The 24,687-nt window shown below is 35.6% G+C and overlaps 3 protein-coding genes and 2 long non-coding RNA genes across 6 annotated transcripts; 4 read left to right on the forward strand and 1 right to left on the reverse strand.

The window, feature by feature from the left end:
• Window positions 1-3,182: 3,182 nt before the first annotated feature.
• LOC103454488 (uncharacterized) lies at window positions 3,183-6,612 on the reverse strand. The gene is made up of 8 exons (XM_008394074.4): window positions 6,255-6,612; window positions 5,780-6,070; window positions 5,395-5,678; window positions 5,094-5,222; window positions 4,659-4,781; window positions 4,318-4,425; window positions 3,690-3,868; window positions 3,183-3,522 (listed from the first exon to the last, which is right to left on the reverse strand). Exons 1-8 carry the CDS (start codon window positions 6,403-6,405, stop codon window positions 3,399-3,401), a joined length of 1,389 nt encoding a protein of 462 aa, XP_008392296.1. The 5' UTR covers window positions 6,406-6,612; the 3' UTR covers window positions 3,183-3,398.
• Window positions 6,613-11,665: 5,053 nt separating this feature from the next.
• LOC139188388 (uncharacterized) lies at window positions 11,666-12,150 on the forward strand. The gene is made up of 2 exons (XR_011571781.1): window positions 11,666-11,736; window positions 11,869-12,150. It is a non-coding gene; the product is annotated as an uncharacterized lncRNA (long non-coding RNA).
• A 2,963-nt stretch (window positions 12,151-15,113) lies between these two features.
• LOC103454487 (uncharacterized) lies at window positions 15,114-16,272 on the forward strand. Its single transcript, XM_008394073.3, has 2 exons — window positions 15,114-15,436; window positions 15,714-16,272. Exons 1-2 carry the CDS (start codon window positions 15,184-15,186, stop codon window positions 15,965-15,967), a joined length of 507 nt encoding a protein of 168 aa, XP_008392295.1. The 5' UTR covers window positions 15,114-15,183; the 3' UTR covers window positions 15,968-16,272.
• A 2,615-nt stretch (window positions 16,273-18,887) lies between these two features.
• Window positions 18,888-20,234, forward strand: LOC139188339 (uncharacterized). The gene is made up of 2 exons (XR_011571711.1): window positions 18,888-18,999; window positions 19,958-20,234. It is a non-coding gene; the product is annotated as an uncharacterized lncRNA (long non-coding RNA).
• Window positions 20,235-20,287: 53 nt separating this feature from the next.
• On the forward strand, window positions 20,288-21,905 carry LOC139188340 (uncharacterized). 2 transcript variants are annotated; one of them, XM_070805619.1, is made up of 2 exons: window positions 20,288-21,601; window positions 21,688-21,905. In XM_070805619.1, the coding sequence occupies exons 1-2, from the start codon at window positions 20,320-20,322 to the stop codon at window positions 21,864-21,866; spliced, it is 1,461 nt and encodes a 486-aa protein (XP_070661720.1). In that variant the 5' UTR covers window positions 20,288-20,319; the 3' UTR covers window positions 21,867-21,905. The 2 variants fall into 2 exon arrangements, with proteins under 2 accessions (XP_070661720.1, XP_070661721.1); XM_070805620.1 differs by having other exon boundaries at window positions 21,719-21,862.
• Window positions 21,906-24,687: the final 2,782 nt, after the last annotated feature.

Raw genomic sequence — 24,687 nt, forward strand, 5'->3', positions numbered from 1 at the left:
AAGGTTGAGAATACCCTTGCATGGGCATTGGAGACATAGGAGACATTTAGGGCATGGAAGACAACTAAGACATTGAAGATGGGGAAAAACCCTGTAGTGATACAGATGATGACCCTGGAGAGAAAGGAGATTGAACACCAGAGGTAGAACCATGATCATATAATGAAGTAGAACCAGACCCTTATGCAAGCATAGTAGACATGATTGGTATCTGTTGAGCAGCTTCATTCAAGGTGGATTCCTCAGCTTTAAGTTGAGATCGAAGCTCTTTCAGATTAACCAAACTTTCTCTACCCCTGATAACAGTTTTGATAGTATTATACTCGAAAGGAAGCCAATTGATCCCTAGAGTCCTTAATTCGCTGCAAATATTGATCAATAGTTTCTGGTTCTTTTTTAATATTCTGAAGATCAATCTTCAGTTGAACAATATTAGTTCTGGTTATACTTGCAAATCTTTCATGCAGAGATTCCCACATCTGACGAGAACTAATACAACCAATGATGCAAGACAAAGCAGATGGTGACAAAGTGGCTGTGATAAGAGTCATTAAAGCCTTGCCATGTATCTTCCAGACTTTGTAGGCATCAGAAATGATAGTATCATGCACAACCGTACCATCTTCAGTATCAGTACTATCAAACTTCTCTGGACAAGCAATGGAACCATCAACAAACCCCAGAATTCCATTACCCTCAAAGAGTAAGTCCATTTGAAAACTCCATGTCACGTAATTAGAATCATCTAGTTTAACAGTGGCCATGTTACCAACACTCGAAATCAGAGATGAAATTGGAGATTGTGTGAGAGTTAATTGTAAAGAATTCACCATGATGAATCGAACAAGAAGACAACTTCAGTGTGAACACCAATCACAATACTCCAATAATCAAGAACAACAATGCTACAAGAGACACAATCTCAATACTCCAAAACAAAGCACAATTTCCCAAAATTAGGGTTTCAGATCCAAAAATGCCACAGATGCAGAAATTAACTACCAGATTATTGACGAAGATCAAGAATGCAACCGAGACACAGAAAGATCACACAACACAGACTAGAAACAAATCAATCAACAACAATTGGATAGAATGTACCAGAAATTCCCAAATTAGAGGAACGAAAAATAGCAACAACAATCAAGCGCGACGACAACCAACACCATAATGCAGCAACCACAACCAAAATCCACAACCGACATCGAGAAATCAAGCGAAAGCACCAAGATCGTCACTCGACAGCGGTAGCCACCGGTGAAGATACCATGTTAATAAACCAGAGAAAGCTTAATGCATAAGCAACTCTTAAGAGATGAGAGAGAGATTAGACAGAGAAACTAGAAAGAGAATTGTAATAACTGTTTTCTGTTTTTCTCTATTGAACAATGATACCTTGAGAATAATTACAACTCAGTATATATACTTTTACACCCACACAACTTCCTTAAGATATTACTAATGTAATGACACTTGTCAAAATCATGTCTACTCATACACACTACCACATCTAACTTCCTCATTCTTTTCTCAAGTGTGGTTTAGATCGAGCTAGATTCTCTTTTTATGGTCGATCGTGTATTAGCTTTTATTTTTAATATAGAAGGTATCTCACCAGTCACCACACATTGATGAAAAACTAATCATCCTTTCTATAGTCTTAATATCAGATGAGGCGATAGTGTACTTTTTGCTCAAGTCAAACGGTTGTCTGCAACTAGAAGCTCCCAAAATTAATTCGAACACTTGTCATGAATGTGAACTCTCAATGAAAACACATTGTTAGAGCCGTTTTCCAACCGTCAGATAAGGAACCTGTGTAGACCAAAAACAAGCAGATACCGTGAGTTCAAGCGTCGGGGGGTGTTTCCCGACATTGAGGCTCCGATGCTCAAGTCGGCAAGGTAGAGGAGAAAATGGGCGTAGTATGTTTCTGGGGTTCGGAGTGTCTAACATTTCTTGAGGAGTCACCAAGCGTATTTATAGGCCTTGTAAAGTCAATCCACATCATCTGACATTCCCCTGAGTCGTCGGGGACATTGGAGGCCAGCAAGGGGACTAGTATGCCACGTCAAGGAAGTAAAATTTATCTCTTCCACATCATGGGCGGAAGGCGTAGCCACACCAGTAGGCATAGTCTAACACTTGATGTGGGCGAGATGGTACTGCGCAGTCTAGGTAGGACAATCTAGCACCTGAGTAAAGACGGCTGGCTAAGTCCGTACTCCGAAGTCGCCAGGAGTGCTTTGACCACGGATACGGGATTGATTACTTTTGTTCACACCGGGAACCACCTGATTAGATCATTCCCCCATGTGGCAGTACTTGGCCTTCTCTTTTCGCCGAGTTAGTCCTGCAGAGTGAGCGTGCACTGCTATCACTCTAGGGAGGTGGTATTTTGGTTCTTACAAATGTCATCGCGGTTGATCACTAGTGGCCAGCGCTCTAGCTTAGCTTCTCGTCAGAATGACCCGGCGACAGAATTGCCCAGCAACACCCAAGCGACCACTCCCAAATCGACTGCCGACCCAGTACATCTGATGCATCGGGGCGGATGCTCCAACCTACCTACCCTGTTGACGCTGCGATGCCGATTCGGCAGCAGTGTACATGGAGGGAGATGAGAACTCCCAACCGGAAAGAAGACCAAAGTGCGAATGAGAGAAAAATTTCAAACCTTAGAGAACTCCCAGCAATGAGCTGTCGAGAGAGAGAGAGAGAGAGCAGCTACTTCGATTCAAACCTTAGAGAATGAGAGTCTGATTATGGCTAAGAAAAACATTGGACGGTCAAGATTAAATCTCAACTGGTCCAACTGTTATCAATTTTTAAAATTTAATTTAAGTATATCTATATATTTATATTTTAACTTTCAATTCAGTTTGGAATGAAATCCTACTTCTGTTAATTATAGTATTTATTTAATGGTATAAAATTATTAAATTAATATTTTTCTTATTGTATAACAGATTACCCATGTATATAGCTAGAACGACTCATATCTTAACAGGTGCTTATCGGATTACCCTATAATGACTCAATTCATTATCTATCGACCCGAAACCTGTTAATTTCTTGTCGGGATAACGGATCGTGTCAGAAATTGACAAGCCTATGTAGTGTGTATATATAATTATTGGTTGATAGTTCATTACTTTAATCACAAGCCTAAGAGCATAAACTAAAACATGAAAAGGAAAAATGGAATTTCAGAAAAATAAAGATTCCGGACTGTTGTACCATCTTCCGCAACAGGGCCAATTAAAAGGCTGTAACAACATACTGTCACAAAAGATACATTAAAGTAGCGCTCATGCAAATGCTAAAGCAAACAGGGAAGATAATCTAAGCATGCAAAATTGTGGTTCAAGAAACAGGAGTATATGCACTTTGAAGGTTTACATGTTGTAGTCGTCAAGTCCCAGATCCCTCAATGCATCGGTAGCGGCTTCATTACAACTTACATGGTTTTGCTTGGCCATCCTTATGTGTTTCTCCATACCGCTATTGAGCAGAATAGTTCTGTGAAGTGAAAAATTGGATATCACAAGAGTTGGGTATTATGGAAAAACCACAGCAAAAAACAATGCCATGCATGATATGAGAAAAAAGATGTGACACTGAAAACGAAAAGACGGGAAGAGAAACTGTAACAGGGAGTGAGATGGATTTATAACAAAAAGACTTGCCTGTTGGCTGCGTTTCTTGAGACAAGATTCCGAATCATGAGACAGGAATTCCTCTGCATTTGCTGTGCCGCAGGGAACTTCTGCATAGCTTGGAGGGCAAGTTCTCCAGCCCCAGCTTCAATGGCAATGGCTGCATTGTCTGGGGACCTTAAGGAGAGTACAGAAATAACAGCCATAATCTGAACCATAACGGAAAGAATCAATGCGAAGATTGAGCAATAGAACAAATGTCTGTATCAACTGCAAATCACAGTTAGAATTAGCGGTTTGGGAAATCATTTCAACATTATGCTTTCGCAAGGATCTCATCACTGAAAATATTTTGTTCAGCATTCTTCCTTATTAAAAGTCAAACAAAGACACAACATTTTCTTGCTAACAAGAATGTTAACTCTGCCATATCATTAAAGTCATCCAATCAACTTACAGTGACACTATAAAAACCTAAAATGCAACAGTTGAAAGATCAGATGAATACAGAATGCAACAGTTGAAGTATTCAGAAAAATACAGCTAACATCTAGCGATACTACCACATAAACTGAGAATTTCCCTTGAACAGAAACCTCAGCCCCATAATGTGTTCAAAAGTATGCAAATTCAATGTGAAAGAATTGTGGTTCCTTACCTCTTGAAGGACAGAAGGGTCATCAAAAAATCTAGATGACAGTTTCATTAGCCTATCCATACCCTTCTTCTCAACAATGGCATTCTTATTTGCGTCACTTCCTGCCAACTAAAACACAATAATGCATAAGAGGCACTAAAATGCTTCACCAGAAAGTAACACCAATAATTTTCTAAGTAGCACGAGTAAATGATAACGAATGTATTTACTCACACGAATTGTGGTTCAAGAGTTCTACATAAAACCTTAGAAGATAGAGTTGAAATTTAAAACATTCAATTTTGGATTCAAAAGCTAAATAGTAAGCCAATTCACATACAAATGATAAGTGTGATTTAGACCTTGCAGAGCAAAGAACAGCAAACTTTAGCAACAGTTTTGTTGCCTTGTTCACTACTGTCATCAATACATAAGAGAACTGCATCAATTCCACCATTTTCGGCAATGGATGTACATATTTCATCCTGTGGAAAATTGAAGACCAATAAATAACAGAATTAGAACAAGAAAATATTCAGCGTACAAAATACTACATTAGTTGTTAGTATATTTCCATATCATTCAGACACATTTTCCAGTCATAAGTCAAACCGATAAAAGAACAAAAAGGACATATAGGGTGAAAATAATGAATTGATTAACTGATCTTATAACAAAGTCTAACACACAAGTCAGAATGTTTCACACTGACTGAACATTAAAACTATGAAGGCCAAACAGTCATTATTAAAACATCAACTCTTAATTTGTATCCCATCAGATTACAAAAGTCTTACATTGACAGCGACAGCCTTTAAAGCAATGCTTGCTGAAACAAGACTAGATGAGCTAAGCCCCCCACGTACTGATTCAACCAGAGCTCCAGCAATTCCAATTTTGGCAAAGTTCCGCGCATAACCATAAACCTGAATTTTGCATTCACAGTCATGTTATAAACACTTGAATGAAAAGGTTCCATAAAGAAGCTTCTGGATATCTAATCATCAACTATCGCTCAATTCATTTATGTTTATTACAGTTCTACATTTGAGACAAAAAAATTAAATTGCTGGAATTTTGCAATAAACCTCAACTTACTTGTGAAGCCAAAACACGATTATCATCAGGTGTTAAGAGAACCCGTATAGCATCATACAAACTCTCAATGCTGACTTCCCTTTTTACACTCAATACTTGCAGAATAAGCTCATCAATCTTCAACTCCATGAATAACTCCTTTATGACCTCATTACTCGTTGCAGCCGCAGCAACGACAGAAAAACCACTACTCACTATGTCAATATTCTCAAATCCATCAGTTAGAATACCCACCAAAATCTTTGGTCCACCACTTGCCCTAAATGCTTCTCGACTTTGCAAATCTACAAATCAACAAAAATCCAGAAAATTATACACAACTCATGCAACGTTTTAGAAAGACTTCATGAGAAACCAAAGAAGCAAGATAGACTGTCCATCATACCATGTAGCAATGAAGCCAATGCCCTCAACGCCAAAAAGACAGCGCGTAAGCACCCGATCTCAATCTTAGAACATATAGAACAAACTATTTCAACCCCTCCATTTCTAGAAGCTATTGCTGCATTCCCAGAACCTTCGGCTTTACAGAGCTCGGTAAGTTTATCAAGTAAATCCACAATTTCATCGCCAATTTGACTGTTTGGACTAGAATTCAACTGGCTCAATCTATCCAAGCACTGTAACACAGGATTGTCTTTAACACTACCCTCTCCGGGGACGCAGGTCACGATCCCTGCCAAACACAAGAACCAAAATTTACATATCAAAACGAAACAAATGCTGCATTCATCAAATGGGTTCTGTTTGGTTTCCGAGAAAATACGGGAATACAAATTGCAGCAATCTCTCTGTTTTCTCTTACTTTTTCTACAAACGAATCGCATTGGGGGATTTGGGGGTGTAAGAGAGAAGAGTACCGGAGAGATCGACGCCCTGGAGAGTTAGGGTTTGGATGGCGTCTTCGAGGGCCTCGGTGGGGTCCATGCCGAGATCTTCCATGTTCTCCTTCACCACCTCGTCGAAGGCCTCCTGAGAGATCGTACGGGCGGCGTTCTTCGGTGGGCCCATCTCTGCAGTCTCCGGCACCGTCCGATCGCACTGGGTTGTGGTGGTGCCTGGGATGGATGATGGTAGTAGAGTTCTGGAGAGTTGAGAGTGGAGAGAGTGGGTGGCGAAAGGCAGCGCGCCGATTTGAAAACGAGGGATGGTCTGAGATTTGATTTGAGGGTTACTCGTCTGTCATCAAACTCTGCACACAGCCAATTATGTCATCCCACCTGTCACTAAAATTATTGGGTGTTTAAATAAATATAATTTTTACGTTCTCATTTTCTTCTCTTTCATTTTTTCTCTAGCCCTGTAATTTTATTTGGGGTGTGATATTCACACACCCCATTTTACTTCTCATACATCTTTTTAATTTTCGTCTGTTAAATCGAATGAATTGAAGAAGATCAACAGACATAAATTATCAAGGGGTGTGTGAGAAGTAAAATGGGATGTGTGAATCACACACCCCTTTTATTTTTGTCAAACAATAGATAAATACACACAAAACAATTTGATTGGGACTAGGGATGGGCAACGGTTATGGCGGGCGGGTAACGCGGTTATTTACCCATAACCATTTATGCTCATACCCGCATAACCGTTTACCCGTTAGGTAATTACCTAATCGGTTATACTCATACCCATAACCGTTTATAAACGGTTAACCATACCCATAACCGCATACTCATTTAATCGTAACTGTTTAATACCCGTTTACCCATTTACCATTTTTAACCCGTTTATCTTCTTTATTTTTACCATTACCCCATTTTCACCCGTCTACATGATTTTTAACAACTTGAAAATTAATAAAAAAATGTCATAATTTTCTTTTTTTTTTGACAATTAAACACCGTTATAGGTATATTCATCATACATTTCCGTATTTTAATTTTTTAAGTCCTTATACCATTCCAATAATTGAAATAATAGTTTACTGACGATATTTTTAACTGTTACTAATGAAGGTAAATATAATATTTGTTAAGTATTATTGGGTTACAAAAATTGTTTATGAGACATTTCTGTCAATTTCACGATTACCCGCAAGGAATTTAAATTAATTTAGCGAATTCCTTGATGATGAGATCATTCCTGTAGCAGTGTTATTGAGAGAAGAATCGATGAATTTCTTGCTAATTTATTGGGTGCTAAGTATTATTGGATCGAGAACATGGTTTGTGTTAGTTTTACATATATAAAATAAATGGGTAAACGGTTACCCGTTTATAATCGCAGTTAATACTCATAACCGTCCATTTAAATTTCATGGGTAAACGGTTATACCCATAACCATTTATTTATCTAAACGGTTACCCATAACCGTAACCGTTTAATTTAAATGAACGGGTAACCGCGGTTACCCATAACGAATGGGTATTTGCCCATCCTTAATTGGGACACCAAAAAAAAATGATGAATAAGGTAATGGATATGAGTAGGCTGGAGATTGAGCAATCAAATGTTACATTCTGCTTTTAGTTTAATTGTAAATTCGTCATTGCAAATGACGTTTTACTACAATAGCAGAAAACAATCATATCTATACACTCTGGTGTTAATGACAAAATTAAGAGATTATCCATGTCAAATTGAGTTCGGATGAAGAAAAATTGAGTGAGTTTTTAGGTGGGTGGATGCTGGAAGCTTAATGCAGGTTACTTAAACATGGATTTGTTAATATAGGGGGATTTTGTGTTAACCGAAGAAAATATTGGAAATTTTTTAAGTAACTAGAATACAATGATTATTTTAGTAGTATGGTTTGAATTCGTTTGTTGGGGCTTCAAAAGAGAGAGGATATGTATTTTGGCCCTGGAACCAAAATGTAAATTGTGTCTAAATCATTTCGTCATGAAAAAGATCTGGATTGTGACTGAAAACCTCATAACTAATTGATTTAATCACAAGAAAGCACATTGATTGACTAAAAATGTATTAGTCACAACATACGTTGTTACTGGAAAATTAAACCAAATTCTAACTTTCAGTCATAACATCCTTTTAGTTATAACATAGTAATCATGTGTCATCCCTTATAAGGACTAATAAGCATTTAGTCACAACCACTCTTCATGATTAAAAAATCTTAGTGATAACAACTATAACTAAAACCCTATTAGTAACAACTAACGACTTTAACTAAAGTCTATTGATCACAACTTGAAGGAGTAGTGTTTAATCGAGAGCCGGGGTTCGCAACTATCTAAAGTAAGAAACATGCCACAACAAGCAGAAGTAGTAAATTGATAAAAACTCCTTCACATATACAATTAATTGAATAGCCATGGCATTAAAATCAATCGTTCACCTTGTAATTTATAAGAACAAGCACATCCAGTAGAACAAAGATAACGAATATTAGCCACTTAGTACTACGGTATAGTGGTATTTATCTTCACTTTTAAGTGAAATGTATTAAATTCAATTATAACCAAAAATGAATTTGAGCTGATGTGGTAGATAAATGGGCCTCATAAGTCATTTTTTTTCTTCTTACAAATGGTCCTTGAAATTGACCTAGGACATCAAAACTGTTCCTGAAATTGACCCACGACATCAAAATGGTCTCTGAGTGGTATTCCTCTTCACTTTTAAGTGAAATGTATTAAATTCAATTATAGCCAAAAACGAATTTGAGCTGATGTGGTAAATGGGCCTCATAAGTCACTTTTTTTCTTCTTACAAATGGTCCTGGAAATTGACCTAGGACATCAAAACTGTTCCTGAAATTGACCCACGACATCAAAATGGTCTCTGAAATTGAAAATTGATCAATGTAGTCTTGCAAGTGTCTTAAATCAATGTAGTCCTTCAGTCACAATTTTGTCAAAAAATTTGTATGTGTTGATGTGACACATAAACGAGTCATACAAATCTAATTAAATTTAAAAAATTACAAATATACTTAATAATTTAATAGTTAATAAAAAAGTTGTCAACCCAAAAACCCAGTCCTGCAATCACCTCTGATCCCAATCCACATTTCTCTACCTCATTAACTATCTATTCTCTAAAAAAAAAATCTCAATATACCCATCTTTACACACTTCGACACATTTCACCGAATTGAACCTGGATCGAGATCACCTTTAGTGACGGCTTGACCAATTGGCAACGACTTCTAGGACATCACCATTAACATTTAGGTGATCAACATCCTTACAACCTTAATCTTAGAGAGCTTGTTCGGCGTTTCCCTGGTGGTATGATGATGCAAAGAACAGCGAGGTCTGCCTTAAGATAATGAGGTTATACCCGAGGTGCGTCTATTGTTAGTTGAAAACTATTTCCACACTCTCTCTTACCTTTGAGAATTTATGGAAGGGATCTCTCTTCGGAGTAAGCCTTACTATAAGAAACAAAGATTTCATTGTGCAAAAAGGTATTTAGACAACTATTTTAATTAATTATTAAACCCACATTAGCACATAACAAATTTTTTTACAAAATTGTGCGAAAATATCATATTGATTTGCGACATCTATTTTCAAGGATTACATTGATCAATTTTTAGTTTTAGGGACCATCTTGATAGTTTGGCTCAATTTTAGGGACCATCTTGATAGTGTGGCTCAATTTTAGGGACCATCTTGTTGGTGTGGGTCAATTTCAGGGACCATTTGTGATAAAAACCCGTAAATCTTTTGGGGTCCATTTATGTGTCGCATCAGCACTAAACTGAATTTTTAACATAATTGTGACGGAAGAACCACATTGATTTGTGACACCTATTTTTAGGAACTATATTGATTGATTTTTAATTTCAGGGACCATCTTAATGGTGAGGGTCAATTTCAAGAACTATTTGTAATAAAAACCCATGTTATAATGCACACATGATAAAACAAGTTGATGTCCGCGATCCTTTTTTTTTGCCTTTTGAAGGTCAGTTTGACTAAACAAGTAATGTTCAAAATTCTGATGCAACTTGTTGTTTCGTTGGTTGTTTTTAAACCTGACATTCGTGTCGTGTTTCTCGTGTTCGTGTCATTTTCGTGTCATATACGATAACTTAACCGGTCATGTCATGTAACACTCATTAAAGTAAACGGGTAATATGACTTGACCTGAAATCGACCCGCTAATATTTTCAGGTAATATGACCTGACCTATTACCCGTTAAGAAAAATATATTTTAAATCAATAAATAATGAAAATGAAAAACATAATTTGACCCAAAAAAATGTAAAACATAATATTAAATTAGTATATACATACTAAATTTCGGAGTTGACCCTTTCACGAAAGTTGTAAAGCTTGTCATTACAAGTGATATTATATATATATATATATATTACATTTTTCACGCTTCTAAAATAATTATTATTAATTTTATTAATTTTGTACTCAAATAAAAAACACTATTCATGAGATTTGGAGGGTTTTAAAAATCTAAACGACCATGTAACCATCGTCTAAGCGTAGAGGATGCAATTACGAGCGTTTATATATGCTTTCACATTTTTTTGACTTATACATTAATGATTATGAATTTTATTTATTTTGAACTCCCTTAAAAATACTATTTATGAGGGTTTGTATGGTTTTAAAATCAAACGATAATGTACCCAACCTCAAAACGTAGATGATGCGATTACGAGCATTTGCATATTTTTTTCACATTATTTTACACTTGTAAATTAATTATTATAATTTTTTTAATGTGTTTGGTATTTTTTAATTGCTTGATATTTTTATTTTTAATGTGTTTTTTAATTTTTTTAATATCACTATTTGCCTACAATATACTATAACAATAAATAAATAAATAAATAAAACTTAAAATTTTAAAATTTATTTAGAATAATAATACAATAATAATTAATAAACAATATATATGTATCCATTTATCTATTGACACACCCCGTCCCGAAGGAGGGCATGCTGGCCGTCACGTGAGAGTAACATAACCATTTAAACAGTTCGAAAGCTTTAAAGATACAATTACTAAGATGTAACACCCGGGGGTGAGTCCTACTTTTGTGAATTCTGTCAGAACACCGTGGGAATCCTCGTGAGCCACCAACACTGCTAACTAAAACCTGGAGGGGCGCAAAACAAGATTGAGTGGGTCAGTAAAACAACGCTTTTAAAAAATATTTCAGTTAATAACATTTCTAACCCCTCGCTGTAAAACATGTATACTTTCCCAGAAAAATAGTATATAATATGCATATAAATCTTCAAATATCTCAATTGTATTTTATAGTAAGTTTTTTTAGTAGTTTAAAAAATTAAAATCATCAAAATAATTTTTTCCTTATTGTGTCGAAACAGGTTACCCGCATCACTCTCGTGTAAGCCTGTTAAGGACCCGTTATTAACGAGTTCTTATCATGTGGCCCGGTAACAACCCAATTAGTTATCGTGTTGACCTGAAATCCATAATTTTTGTGTCATTTTCATGCCGTGTAAGAAATTGTCAGGTCTGGTTGTTTTATGCGCAAAGTCTTTATTGTAGCAATCTTTCTTTTGTAGTTCCCCTTCGAAGTCGGCATTGCTTGTATGCAAAGAGTGTTCCCCAGTTTTGTTGGCAGTTTTGTGCGCATATTCTCCCATGCTGTTATGAAGTGATTGAATTTTTAGTTGATGGGATTGAAGGTCTTATGGATTTGGTAGCTATTAAATGGGCCAAATTGACCTGGTCTTTTCTTTGTTTTTTTTGTTTTGGAGTCCTTTTTGTATGAAAAGCCCTTAAATTTAATCCAAAATGCTCATTTGAAGTTTGTACATTTTATTAAGATGTTAATGAAACCGCTATTGTTTCACCTCAAAACTTCATCTCAGCATGTAAAGAGATGGTTCCTTATATGTAGAAAGATTCCTCCTAGTTATGCTATGATTTTGTATATAATTTGTGGATGTCATCAGTATGTCAACATACGTATGACATAACCATGATGAAAGTTTCCACAACTTTTAGGCGGCAATTCTTACTAGTTTCCCCCACTCGAGTAGTTCGGTTAAAATCGCAATGCCCCAAAATTTGCATTGACAATTTGACATTGATTTTTCTATTTCAAACAACTTTCAAACTCAAAAGAAAATGGTTGACCCTGTTTTCGGTTGAGAGGAGAGTATCCGTCCAATCTGAATCGACCCATTGACTCCCTTATCAATCTTTTTGGAAGGGTATCGATCTTTGTTGCTTCATTTTTTTGGGAGGAATTAATGTTTATGAATTTGTTAGGTGTTCGCTTCCATATTATTAATTCATAAGTTCATTAGGAAACTAGAGAAGCCACGTACTTAACGAATCAAACTTTATATTTTTGGCTTTTTTTATCATAAACGGACTTTGAATTTGACTCACATTGTTAAAATTGTCACTGAAATTGAAAAATAATCAATATAGTCCCTGAAAATAGGTGTTACAAATTAATATGGTCATTTTGTCACAATTATGTCAAAGTTCTGTTATGTATTGGTGTAGCACATAAATACCTTGAAATTGAAAATCGATCAATATAGTCCCTAAAAATTGTGTCGCAAATCAATTTAGTCATTCCGTCACAATTATGTCAAAAATAATATTATGTGATGATCTGAGTAATAATGAATTTAAAAATTTGTCCAAATACCTTTTTGCACAGTGAGATTATCTCAAGGCAGAGCTCGTTGTTCTCCGTGTCACCAAGATCATTGGAGGAGCTCTAGGTTTTGAGACTATTGATCGCCTAAATGTTGATGGTGCTGTCACAAAAGTCGTAGCCAATCCAAGCCGTCACTGAAGGTGGTCTTGATCCTGGTGCAATTGGATGAAAGGTGTAACGATGGGTGTCTTAAGAATTTATTTTTTCAGAGAAACGAAGGTGAAGGCTACCATAGATGGAGGTAGATGAGTGTGAGTTGGGATAGGAGGTGATAACTTTTTTAATTAATTATTAAATTATTAAATCTATTTCTAATTTATTTTTAATTTAATTAGACTTGCTGAACCCATTTTTGTGCCACATAGAACATAACAATTTTTTTTACAAAATTGCGAAGGAAGGACCATTATGATGTGAGACACCTATTTCTAAGGCTTCATTGATTAATTTTCAATTTCAGGGACCATCTTGATGGTGTAGATCAATTTTAGGGGCATTTATGATAATAATTTATTATTATAATATATAGAAACCAAAGAAAAATAACTAACCGACCACTAGGTGGATTTTGAGATCAATTTGAAACATGTTGAAAAATTACTATTTTATTCTTATTATATTTAATTGTTTTGTTTTGAAACTCTAATCGGAAGAAGAGTATGGCTTGATATTGTGAAGCTTTTAGGGTGTTTAACTTAATATATAGTGAAGCACGGGTGTTAACTTAATATATATAGAAATTCAATTTCATATTTTGCATTCACTTTCTGTTTTTCTAATTTTTCTCACTTATTCAACCATTTACTAACTAGTGCTGTTATTTCCACTCCAGTGTCTTATTTCTTCACCCACTTTTTAATGAAAATTTTAATTACAAGTTGACTCATTTGTAAAATGATCAATAAAGACAAAGATAGCCTTCTATTCACAAACAATTATCTACCCTTAAACCCTAACTCACCTAATAAAATCCCAGTGCAACTTTAGCTTGAAATCGTTTCGATTCCGCACATTTTCTACATTTTTGCATATTAATTCTCCTAAAAATCTTGAAGACGAAGATGAACCCAAAAACCAGGTAACCATAGTTTGATTCTTCTCTGCTTTCTCCGGCCACTGTGCGGTTCAAATTTAATGTTTTTGTTGTGGTTGGATGTTTCAACAATGGATATCAGCATGAATTGATATGTAATGTGGACTTGCTGCATATGTATAGAGATGCAAATATTTCTATACACAAGTGTGGAAGAAGAACTGAGGAAGGGTAGTCTTCTGTAAAGTGTATTGAGTTTGATTAGTAGAAAAAAAAAATGGTGCAAAGTCTATCACTGAGTGCTCTAAAATTATTTCACCACTGGTGCAATAATTTTAGAGACAAGCTCAGAGTGGAGAGAGAGTGCTAATGAGAATATTTTAGGAATAAAAGTGGGTGAGAAAATAGCATTTTAATTTTGTAACTTTTTATGGTGGGTGGGATTATAATATGAGCAGAGAAATAAGACAATGGAGTGGGTCTAGTAGCTCTCTTAATAACTTCCTCCTAAGTACATGCATAGAGGAGTGGAGGTTGCTAGTAATACCACCGATACGCTTGATATAGACAGCTTTAGGTCCCTTATATAGAGAGACAAAATCAGAAGGAAGCACATCACATACGAGTCCTCAATTTGTTGCTAATACTTTTGTTAAAACTGGAGGCTTAGCAAACTTATGTTTAGCCTAGTTAGTTAAGAGTAGTGTGATCTCCCTTTTACACCCAAATTCAAATTCTCTTTCCGTAGTTCAGACAAGATTAATTCAAATACCACTCAAATCAATAAGAAAAACAATATGGATATTTCTAATCCACATCACAATTAATTTGATTCTTTAACTCTGGTGATTAGGAAACACAAATCTCATTCTTGACATAGCAAAGACATTAAGCATGATGATTGAGAACAGGAGAATTTAAGATACAAAAGTGGAAGAGTGACTCTTAGAGGGAGACTTGAAACTTAATTAGGACTTATTTTCTTCATCTTACCCACCAATGTTGAAAAGGTGTTATAAATTCGGTCATTTTGCATTACTTAATTGGCCTACAAAAGCACCAACTTACTCATTCTAAATTCACCACAATCTCATTCTTAAGTTTCATCCTCCCTAGCTTCTAAATTTCACCCTATCTTCCACCAGTTGTTGCATTTGATAGGGAACAATGGGTTCCAATTTTGCTCAAATTACACTAGCAATGGTGCTAATTGCTTCAATGCTGGCAGTTAGCACAGCCAATAAGGATTGGCAATCTGGTAATTACAGCGGTTGGGGCTTCAGCCATGGCTCATATCACCTCAATAAGACCCAAGGACCAAACAAGATCGCTGTTGGTGGCTCAGAAAACTGGCATTTCGGATTCAACTACACAGAATGGGCTTTGAAGAATGGACCATTTTACCTCAAGGACACTCTCGGTGAGTATCCATTTTTCTGTGCATTTTTGGCTTTACTTGTTGTTTGCAAAGATCTTACTTGTTTAGCTCCCCGTATTCAATTCTTGTTGCAAATTTTATCGGGAACTTTGAAACATAACATGTCAAGCGGTCGACCTAAAATCGAAAAATATCGCCCGTTTAAATTCTAATGTAACTAGAATGTTTTCTCTGCACAATTTGTTCAGCATGAGAAACGCTTTTTCTTTTGTTCATAGAAATGAACAACTATAGTTACATGATAAATGGTGTTTTGCAGTTTTCAAGTATGATCCACCGAATAACACCACACGTCCTCACAGCGTCTACTTGTTCCAAGACTTTTGGAGCTTCTTGAACTGTGACTTGAGTCGAGCAAGAATGGCGGGAAATCAAACACAAGGAGGCGGAGACGGCTTTGAGTTTGTTCTCAAGAGGTGGCAGCCTTACTACTTCGCTTGCGGCGAGCATGATGGTTTACATTGTAAGGACGGATTGATGAGGTTCCCTGTCTTCCCAATGTTTCGTGGCTAGTGACCAATCGATGTTGAAACGCAGTATTAAGGCAATGCACAAAACACACTTTGCATTCGTGTTGAGCAAATAACAAAGAGACTTGGTATGCAAGTTTTTGAGAGAGTATAGTTGACAAGTTCAATGACATAGGTATTGACCATGTCTACTATTTAATTATTATTGTTCTTTAGTGATGTTTTACTATGTAACCAAAAATTTGAAATAGTTTTTGGAAATTTGAAATTGAATGTTAATGGTAATGTTGTACTAATTAAACCTCTTATATTTCCTCTTCAGAAATAATATTACATTGAGGTAGTGCATTCTCATTTTATTATTAAAAAAATTATATATATAAAAAAGAAGATTATCCTTGTGTTTAGTGCAATTTTCTTCAAGTCATTGCATCTCGATTTCAAACCCTGCTCCTTAGGGTAGATTAGGGTATAAGCTTTTGCACAGCTGGTTCATGCTAACATGTAATATTAGCAAACAACCACTCAACTTTAGCAAATTCTAACTTTTGCAAATTCTTACTGAAGGGCATCAAATTCTCCAGCAAGGGGGCCAAGCAAATAATCGAGCAATAGCAAATTTGGAAAATTAGCAAGTTGGTCAAATTGCAGCGATATTAATTGGTTGAAAGCAGGGAAGAAAATGCCGATAATATCGGCGAAATATCGCCGATATTATCGGTTTTTCGGGACGGCGATATTAAAAGTGGTATCCGCAAGCTTTTCGGCCAAATATCGCGATATTAGGAAATTATCGGCGAAATATCCATGGACGGTGGAATCGGAATCCGAGGCGACGTCGGAGAAGAACGCCGGAGACGGTGGGGCGATTCCCGGGCCGGTTTCGTCCCAAAAACCTTGCAAAAACACGAATCTTAACATCAATTTCACAAATATACATCAGATTTCACGCATGCATAAACGATTCAAGGCAGGGTGAAGTCGGAGAGATTAGGGTTTAGGGTTTCATGGAATCTCACCTGACGAAGCGGAATACGAACGATCCTTGCTCAGCGGCGCACCTCTGACTTCGCCTGAGCCACGATCAACGGCGATCTCTGTGTGTGTGTGTGTGTGTGTGTTTGGGAGAAGAGAGATCAGAGATCTCTCTTTGTATGTGGGTGTTTGGGAGAAGAGAGATCGGAGAAGGGAGAAGAGAGATCGGAGAATGGAGATGAGAGATCGAGAGATCTCTGTGTGCGTGTGTGTGTTTGGCAGAAGAGAGATCAGAGATCTCTGTGAGTCCGATCTCTGTGTGTGCGTGTGTTGGACTTGGATCCGATGTCAACCTGTGGAGCTCTCTGTGTGAGTGTGTGTGTGGGAGAAGAGAAGGGAGAAGAGAGATCGAGAAGGATGATCGAGAGAGAGAGAGACTGAGGAGCTCTGTGTGTGTGTGTGTGTTTGGAAGAAGAGAAGGGAGAAGAGAGAACGAGAAGGATCGAGAGAGAGAGAGACTGAGGTGGTCTGCGTGCGTGCGTTGTGTGTGCGTGCGATGTGTCTTTTGACAGTGATGATGTGTGTGGGTTCCTCCTGTCAGGAGGATACAACTCACTCAATATTTTTACAATTATTTGGACAATTTCATGCAGCTTTTACAATTATCAATTGTATTCTTTTCAGACCATGAATGGTGGTCATTTGTGTGTGTGTGGGTTCCTCCTGTCAGGAGGACACATGACTCACTCCATATTCTCGACAACACGAACAATTATTTGGACAATTTTATGCAGCTTTTACCATTATCATCAGTAGTCTTTTCAAACCATGGACGGTGGTTTCATTCAAAACCGTGTGCCAATATTGTTTTAAAAGGTGGAGTTTCAGAGTTATTGTGTGAACTCGTTCAAAGTTGTCATTGTGAAAAAATTTCAAGAGGTGGAGTATCAGTATCAGAGGAGCCTTTTCGATTATTTTATTTCCCTTACCCCTTTCAAAGTCATTCCAGATCCAGAGCTTAAACACAAAGGGTTCCATATTTAAAGTAAGTTTACAAACTTATATTTATATTCTTATAATTTATACAACAACAAAAAATTTGTGTGAACTCGTATGTAAATTTTTTAAGTAATTAATACTTGCATGTTAGTTTTTGTAAGTAATTAAGTAATGTTAACAATTGCATGTTAATTTTTTTAAGTAATTAAGTAATGTTAATACTTGCATGTTAGTTTTTGTAAGTAATTAAGTAATGTTAACAATTACATGTTAATTTTTTTTAAGTAATTAATACTTGCATGTTAGTTTTTGTAAGTAATTAAGTAATGTTAATACTTGCATGTTAGTTTTTGTAAGTAATTAAGTAATGTTAACAATTGCATGTTAATTTTTTTAAGTAATGTTAATACTTGCATGTTAGTTTTTGTAAGTAATTAAGTAATGTTAACAATTACATGTTAATTTTTTTTAAGTAATTAATACTTGCATGTTAGTTTTTGTAAGTAATTAAGTAATGTTAATACTTGCATGTTAGTTTTTGTAAGTAATTAAGTAATGTTAACAATTGCATGTTAATTTTTTTTAAGTAATTAATACTTGCATGTTAGTTTTTGTAAGTAATTAAGTAATGTTAACAATTACATGTTAATTTTTTTTAAGTAATTAATACTTGCATGTTAGTTTTTGTAAGTAATTAAGTAATGTTAATACTTGCATGTTAGTTTTTGTAAGTAATTAAGTAATGTTAACAATTGCATGTTAATTTTTTTTAAGTAATTAATACTTGCATGTTAGTTTTTGTAAGTAATTAAGTAATGTTAATACTTGCATGTTAGTTTTTGTAAGTAATTAAGTAATGTTAACAATTGCATGTTAATTTTTTTTAAGTAATTAATACTTGCATGTTAGTTTTTGTAAGTAATTAAGTATTGTTAACAATTACATGTTAATTTTTTTTAAGTAATTAAGTAATGTTGTATAATTATTCCCTAGGATAATTTTAATATGTTTAATGTTATTTATTATTTTATTTCCCTTACCATTTTCAAAGCCATTCCAGATCCATTCCAAAGCTTGAACACAAAGGGTTCCATATTTAAGGTAAGTTTACAAACTTATATTTATATTATTGTAATTTATACAACAACAAATAAATTTGTGTGGACTCGTATGTTAATTTTTTTAAGTAATTAATACTTGCATGTTAATTTTTGTAAGTAGTTAAGTAATGTTAACAATTACTTTTTAATTTTTTGTAAGTAATTAAGTAATGTTGTATAATTATTCCCTACGATAATTTTAATATGTTTAATGTTATTTATTATTTTATTAATATTAGGTTTTATTATCAAATAGGATTATTCTTCATTAATATTAGGTTTTTTTATTATCAAATTGGATTATTATTCATTAAATTAGATTATTATAAAATTAGATTATTATTCATTAAATTGGATTATTCATTAAATTGGCTTATTATCAAATTGGACTATTCATTAAAGCCCACTCAATGTAGTCTCCAAACTTGACCTTAGGCCCAAATCTCAAACATAACCACACTTGGGTTGGGTTGGGTTGAACCAAAAGGTCCAAAACTTAGGAAAAAAAAAACGAATTATTCATTTTTATTCATTAATATTAGGTTTTTTTTATTATCAAATTGGATTATTCATTAAATTGAATTATTATTAAAGTGGATTATTATTAAATTGGATTATTATCAAAAAGGAATATTATTCTTCACTATGTTTTATATTAGGATTATTTTCATGAAACATAATTATCATCATTTATAGTAGGATTATTTATATTAGGATTATTATAAAAAAGGAATATTATTCATCATTTATATTAGGATTATTTTTTTATCAAATTGGATTATTATTCATTAATATTAGGTTTTATTATTCCATATTAATTTTTTAATTACTTAAATTTTTACAATCATTTTCTTTACTTCATATTGTATTCTTCTGTAGAATAACTTTATTATTTAGGTTCTGTAGAATAACTTTATTATTTAATTCTTTTGTCTAATTTTCATGAAAAATAAATGTAGGTACGTTTAAGATGTCTAGTGGAGCTAGTAAACGTGATCCAGCTTGGGAACATGGCGACCCAATAGACGGAAACAAACATGGCACAATTTGCAAATATTGTGGTCGGGTAATGAAGAGTGGTGGAGTGACACGACTTAAGTACCATCTTAGTGGATTAGATCCAGCAAAAAATGTCCAACGATGCGATAATGTCCCCCCAGAAGTGAAGGCATTCATCAGCACATTATTAAAAAATAAAAAACAGCAGAAGGAAAAGATGACACAAGGAATGGAAAATATTCGAGCTGGGCTACGGGGAGAAGTCTATGGCCAAGCGGTTGGCAGTGATGATGATGACGATGAGGACGAATGTGATGATGACATGGGACCTGAAGAACGACGCAGTTTGAAACAAGCATTACGTGCCTCCAAACAGTCAGCATGGGAAAGAGAACACCTTCATAAAATTCCTAATAGGGGACAAGGTTCCGGGACAAGTGGTGGTGCACAAATGAGACGGGGAGGCAGTCTTAGAGAATCACAACCAACACCACCAATAGCCCCAAGTTTATATAAGTCATCCAACGCACGTCAAAAGAGTGTTTGGAGTTATTTCAAGGGAGGTAATGTGAAGGAGGGAATGGGGCGTCTAATTAGCAAGTTCTTTATCTATGAAAATGTCCCTGCTGCGAAGGCTTCATCACATCATTTCAAAAATATGGTAGTGGGATGTCAACAGGCCGGTGTTGGAGTACAACCTCCCACTCCCTATGAGATAAGAAACAAATATTTGGATATGGAGTATAAAGACATTGGCGAGTATGTTAACAAGTTGAGGTCAAAGTGGGAAACTAATGGTTGCACAATCATGTGTGACGGATGGACCGGCCCGACCAGATTATCTATCATCAACTTCATGGTATATTCCAAGGGCAAGACAATTTTTTTGAAGTCTGTTGATGCTTCAGACCATATAAAGAATTACAAGTATATTTACAAATTATTGAGGGATGTAATCATGGAGGTGGGAGAGCATAATGTTGTCCAAGTCGTGACCGACAACGGTTCTGCATTTGTCAAAGCTGGAAAAAAGTTAATGAAGCATCATAATGTGTTTTGGACATCATGTGCAGCACATTGTATTGATCTTATGTTTGAGGCAATGGGGAAGAGAGAGAATGTTGCTACTGTGGTCAAAAGAGCTGGAACGATCACTAATTATATTTACAATCACGGTTGGTTGTTGGCAAATATGCGTGAATTTTGCAGAGGAGAAATTATTCGTCCAGCTACCACTCGATTCGCCACCAACTATATTGCATTAAACAGCCTACTCAAGAAGAAAGCAGGGTTGAAGCAACTATTCACTAGTGACGATTGGGCCAACCACAATTTCAGCCGCTCAAATACAGGTCGTATGGTGGAAAGTATAGTGCTTGATCATGCTTTTTGGAGTCAAACAGAACATGTGTGTCAAGTGTTTGAACCTCTTTACAAAGTTTTACGGATCGTTGACACAGAAGTGTATCCTACTATGGGGGCTGTATATGAGTTGATGCGTGTAGTGAAGGATGAATTGGAAAGAAAACATGGTGCAAGGTGGGTCGTAAAAATAATTGAAGACCGATGGTATAAAACATTATACCACGATTTGCATGCAGCAGGTATAAATTATGTCATAATTTGCAATTCATTTCTTTAGTTGCATAAATATTATTTATCTTATTAGAGTATGTGTTTCTTTGAACAGCATATTATTTGAATCCCCGATACCAATACAGACCCGGTGTTGGAGATGATGGTAACCTTATACGTGCTGTACATAATGTATACTCTAAATTAGACCCTGCATCACCAGCAGTTGGCCAATTTGGAAATGAGGTACACAATTACTTAAATTATAATAATTACTTTGTTGGATTAAACTAACACAATTTATTGTATTCAGCTAACATGGTTTAAAGATGCAAGAAGAACATTTGGAGAACCAACATCAGTTGCTGCTCGAACAAATATGCCTCCTAGTGAGTATAAACATATTTCACTATAAGTTTATAATAGAATTTGTTGGAGTTATTAGGCTTATCAACATTATTTTTCATTGTAGCTGAATGGTGGATCATGTATGGGACCGATGCACCAACTGTGAGAAAGTTAGCAATAAAAGTATTATCACAAACAGCTTCCTCATCTGCTTGTGAAAGAAATTGGAGCACATTTGCACTCATCCACACAAAGCAAAGAAATAAGTTGGCTCATAGTAGCTTGGAAAAATTAGTTTATTGCTACTACAACATGAAGCTTCAAATTCGAGATAAGGAAGCAGAAATCGATCATGTCGACCGTGGTGACCCACTAGACGTGTTTGATATTGTTGGTGAAGATGATGATACGGAGGGTAACCAACTTTTTCAATGGATTAGACCTCTTCATTTAGATGATGATGAAGGCAACCCAGCTCCCAGAGTTGCTGAAGAAGCACGTAATGAAGGGATAAATGTAGAAAGAGTATTAGAGGAGGAGGTGGGATCTAGCAGCGCTACTCTTTCGAAGAACTTTTGCACCCAAGACCAAGCAACACTGGAATTCCACATTTTTCCAATCCTACACAACCACAACATCGTGCTGATACTAATGATAGCTCTAGTACAAGATCAGGAGACTCACCTACCACCGGAGGTGGGAATGATGAAGGACATAGTGGAGCTGGAGGTAGTGGTGGTGGATATGGAAACTATTATGGACCACCACCTCCCGGATATATGAGCCCCTTCACTGGTGAGGCAAACTTCACGCATGCAACCCAGGATGATGACCATGGCAGTAGGCGGGCAGGACCAGGAATTGGTGCCATAGGGAAGGACTATACTCGCAGAGAAAGAGGCAAAGGGATTTTGTCAAGTCAAGAAGATGACTCGTTATCTAGAACTTCAGACTCTGTTGGATTGGGAAGTACTAACTATGGTTTTACTCATAACCAACCATTTCCCTACCCTTCATATCCCATTCCTATTGGGATGGAATCGAGCGACTCATGGAATCAATCCCAGCCTCAATCTTCAAATGATTTTTCTTATGGACAACCTTAACCAATCTCGGATCCATATGGGTGGCATATTAACAATTACATGCAAAACTATTTTGGGGATTTATCATTTGATAACTACTCTTCACAATACACTCATTCTACACATAGAGATGATGAAGATAGTGACAAATTTGAACCTCATAGGAACTCTATGTGGTACTAAAGTGTAAAATATTGTACTAATTCATTATATATAAATGATTATGGTGTGTTTAGACTTCTTTCATTAATTACTACATATTTTCTACACTCATAATGTTTGTCAGATCGCTATATAATCAACTTGATAATGTTAAATCCATCATGCAATGCATTTCCTTCCAATTTTTTGTGATAAACTAATAGATAATTGACTAAATAAACATCCTACAAAGTTTCAATAAAAATTTCCAAGTTTTTCTTACAATTTCCGTGGTTTCCATGTAATTTTTATCGATATCGATATTTTACCGATATTTCCATCGATATTTCCGTGTTTTCGAACTACCGATATTTCCGATATCACCGATATTTTCTTCCTTGGTTGAAAGAGACCAAGTAGTTTTTCCAAGCGAACCCGAAGCTAATCCAATTGAGCAAAGTGCGTGCCATACAATTGAAAAATTTGAGAGTAGGGAAAAGATGTACAACTCGGTGAACTAACTAAAGAGGAAGCAGAGAAGAACAGACGATGTCACCCCACTTTTTAAAAATCCTACTTATGAAGACGAGTTGCCCTTTCTGCAATGTTCATAAATCCAAATAAGGAGGAGCCTAACAAAGAGTTAGAAAGCCAAACGGATGAAGACGTACGACAGAGAAAGAGACTGACAAGTAGGAGGAAGACTTCCAAGACCCCGCTTGAAGTCCACTACTCAAATTGTGGAAGAAAATTTGGAATTGAACCAAAAGTCGAAGATGTGAATGATAAATTCGATTTCACACCAATGGCCAAGATATGGTGACAACGAAAAAAGAATGAAGAAGAGAAAGAAGTCTCGAGCTTTGAGATTGAAGAAAAGTTAAAATATGCAACCCTTCATTGTTCCCCATATGATCACCATTTGAGATTGAAGAAAAGATAAAATGCACACCAAATTTCAAAGCTACAAGGTGGAAGAAAGGGATTCAGAAGAAGATTCATGGAGTTGTTCCCCATATGATCACCATCCTCTACTTCATTCCGCCTTACTCATGACTATAAAAAATCGCTTCTTGAGAGGCAACCCAAATTTTCTTAAAATTCCGTTCACTTTTTGCATTAAGTTTTGTGCTTCTTGTTTGCATTAACATTGGTTATCCAAAATTCAAGTTTGGGGAGTTCGCTACAAGCATGTCGCATGAACCTTCAACTATGTTCATTCATGCTCCAACAAAAAATTCGGGAAGTTTTCACACCCTCTCTCTCATTAATTTGCTCTTAATTTTCCATGTTTTCTTTATTCTAAAAATTGAGGACAATATTTGATTTTAAGTCTAGGGGTGAGAATTAAAGTTTTAAAAGATTAAAAGCAAGAAAAATCAGTGCATTGAAAAATTTGCGCGGGTTGCAATTTTAACACCCAGACTTATTTTGTCCCATCATGTGCATGGAATTTGTTGTGTTATTGGGTCCATTTTTTTAGTTAGTAAATTAAGTTGTTTTGTCCTTTTCCTATTTTTATGTTCGTTAATTATTCTGTT

This window comes from Malus domestica, chromosome 10 (genome assembly GCF_042453785.1).
Source record: "Malus domestica chromosome 10, GDT2T_hap1".
Lineage (NCBI taxonomy): Eukaryota > Viridiplantae > Streptophyta > Magnoliopsida > Rosales > Rosaceae > Malus > Malus domestica.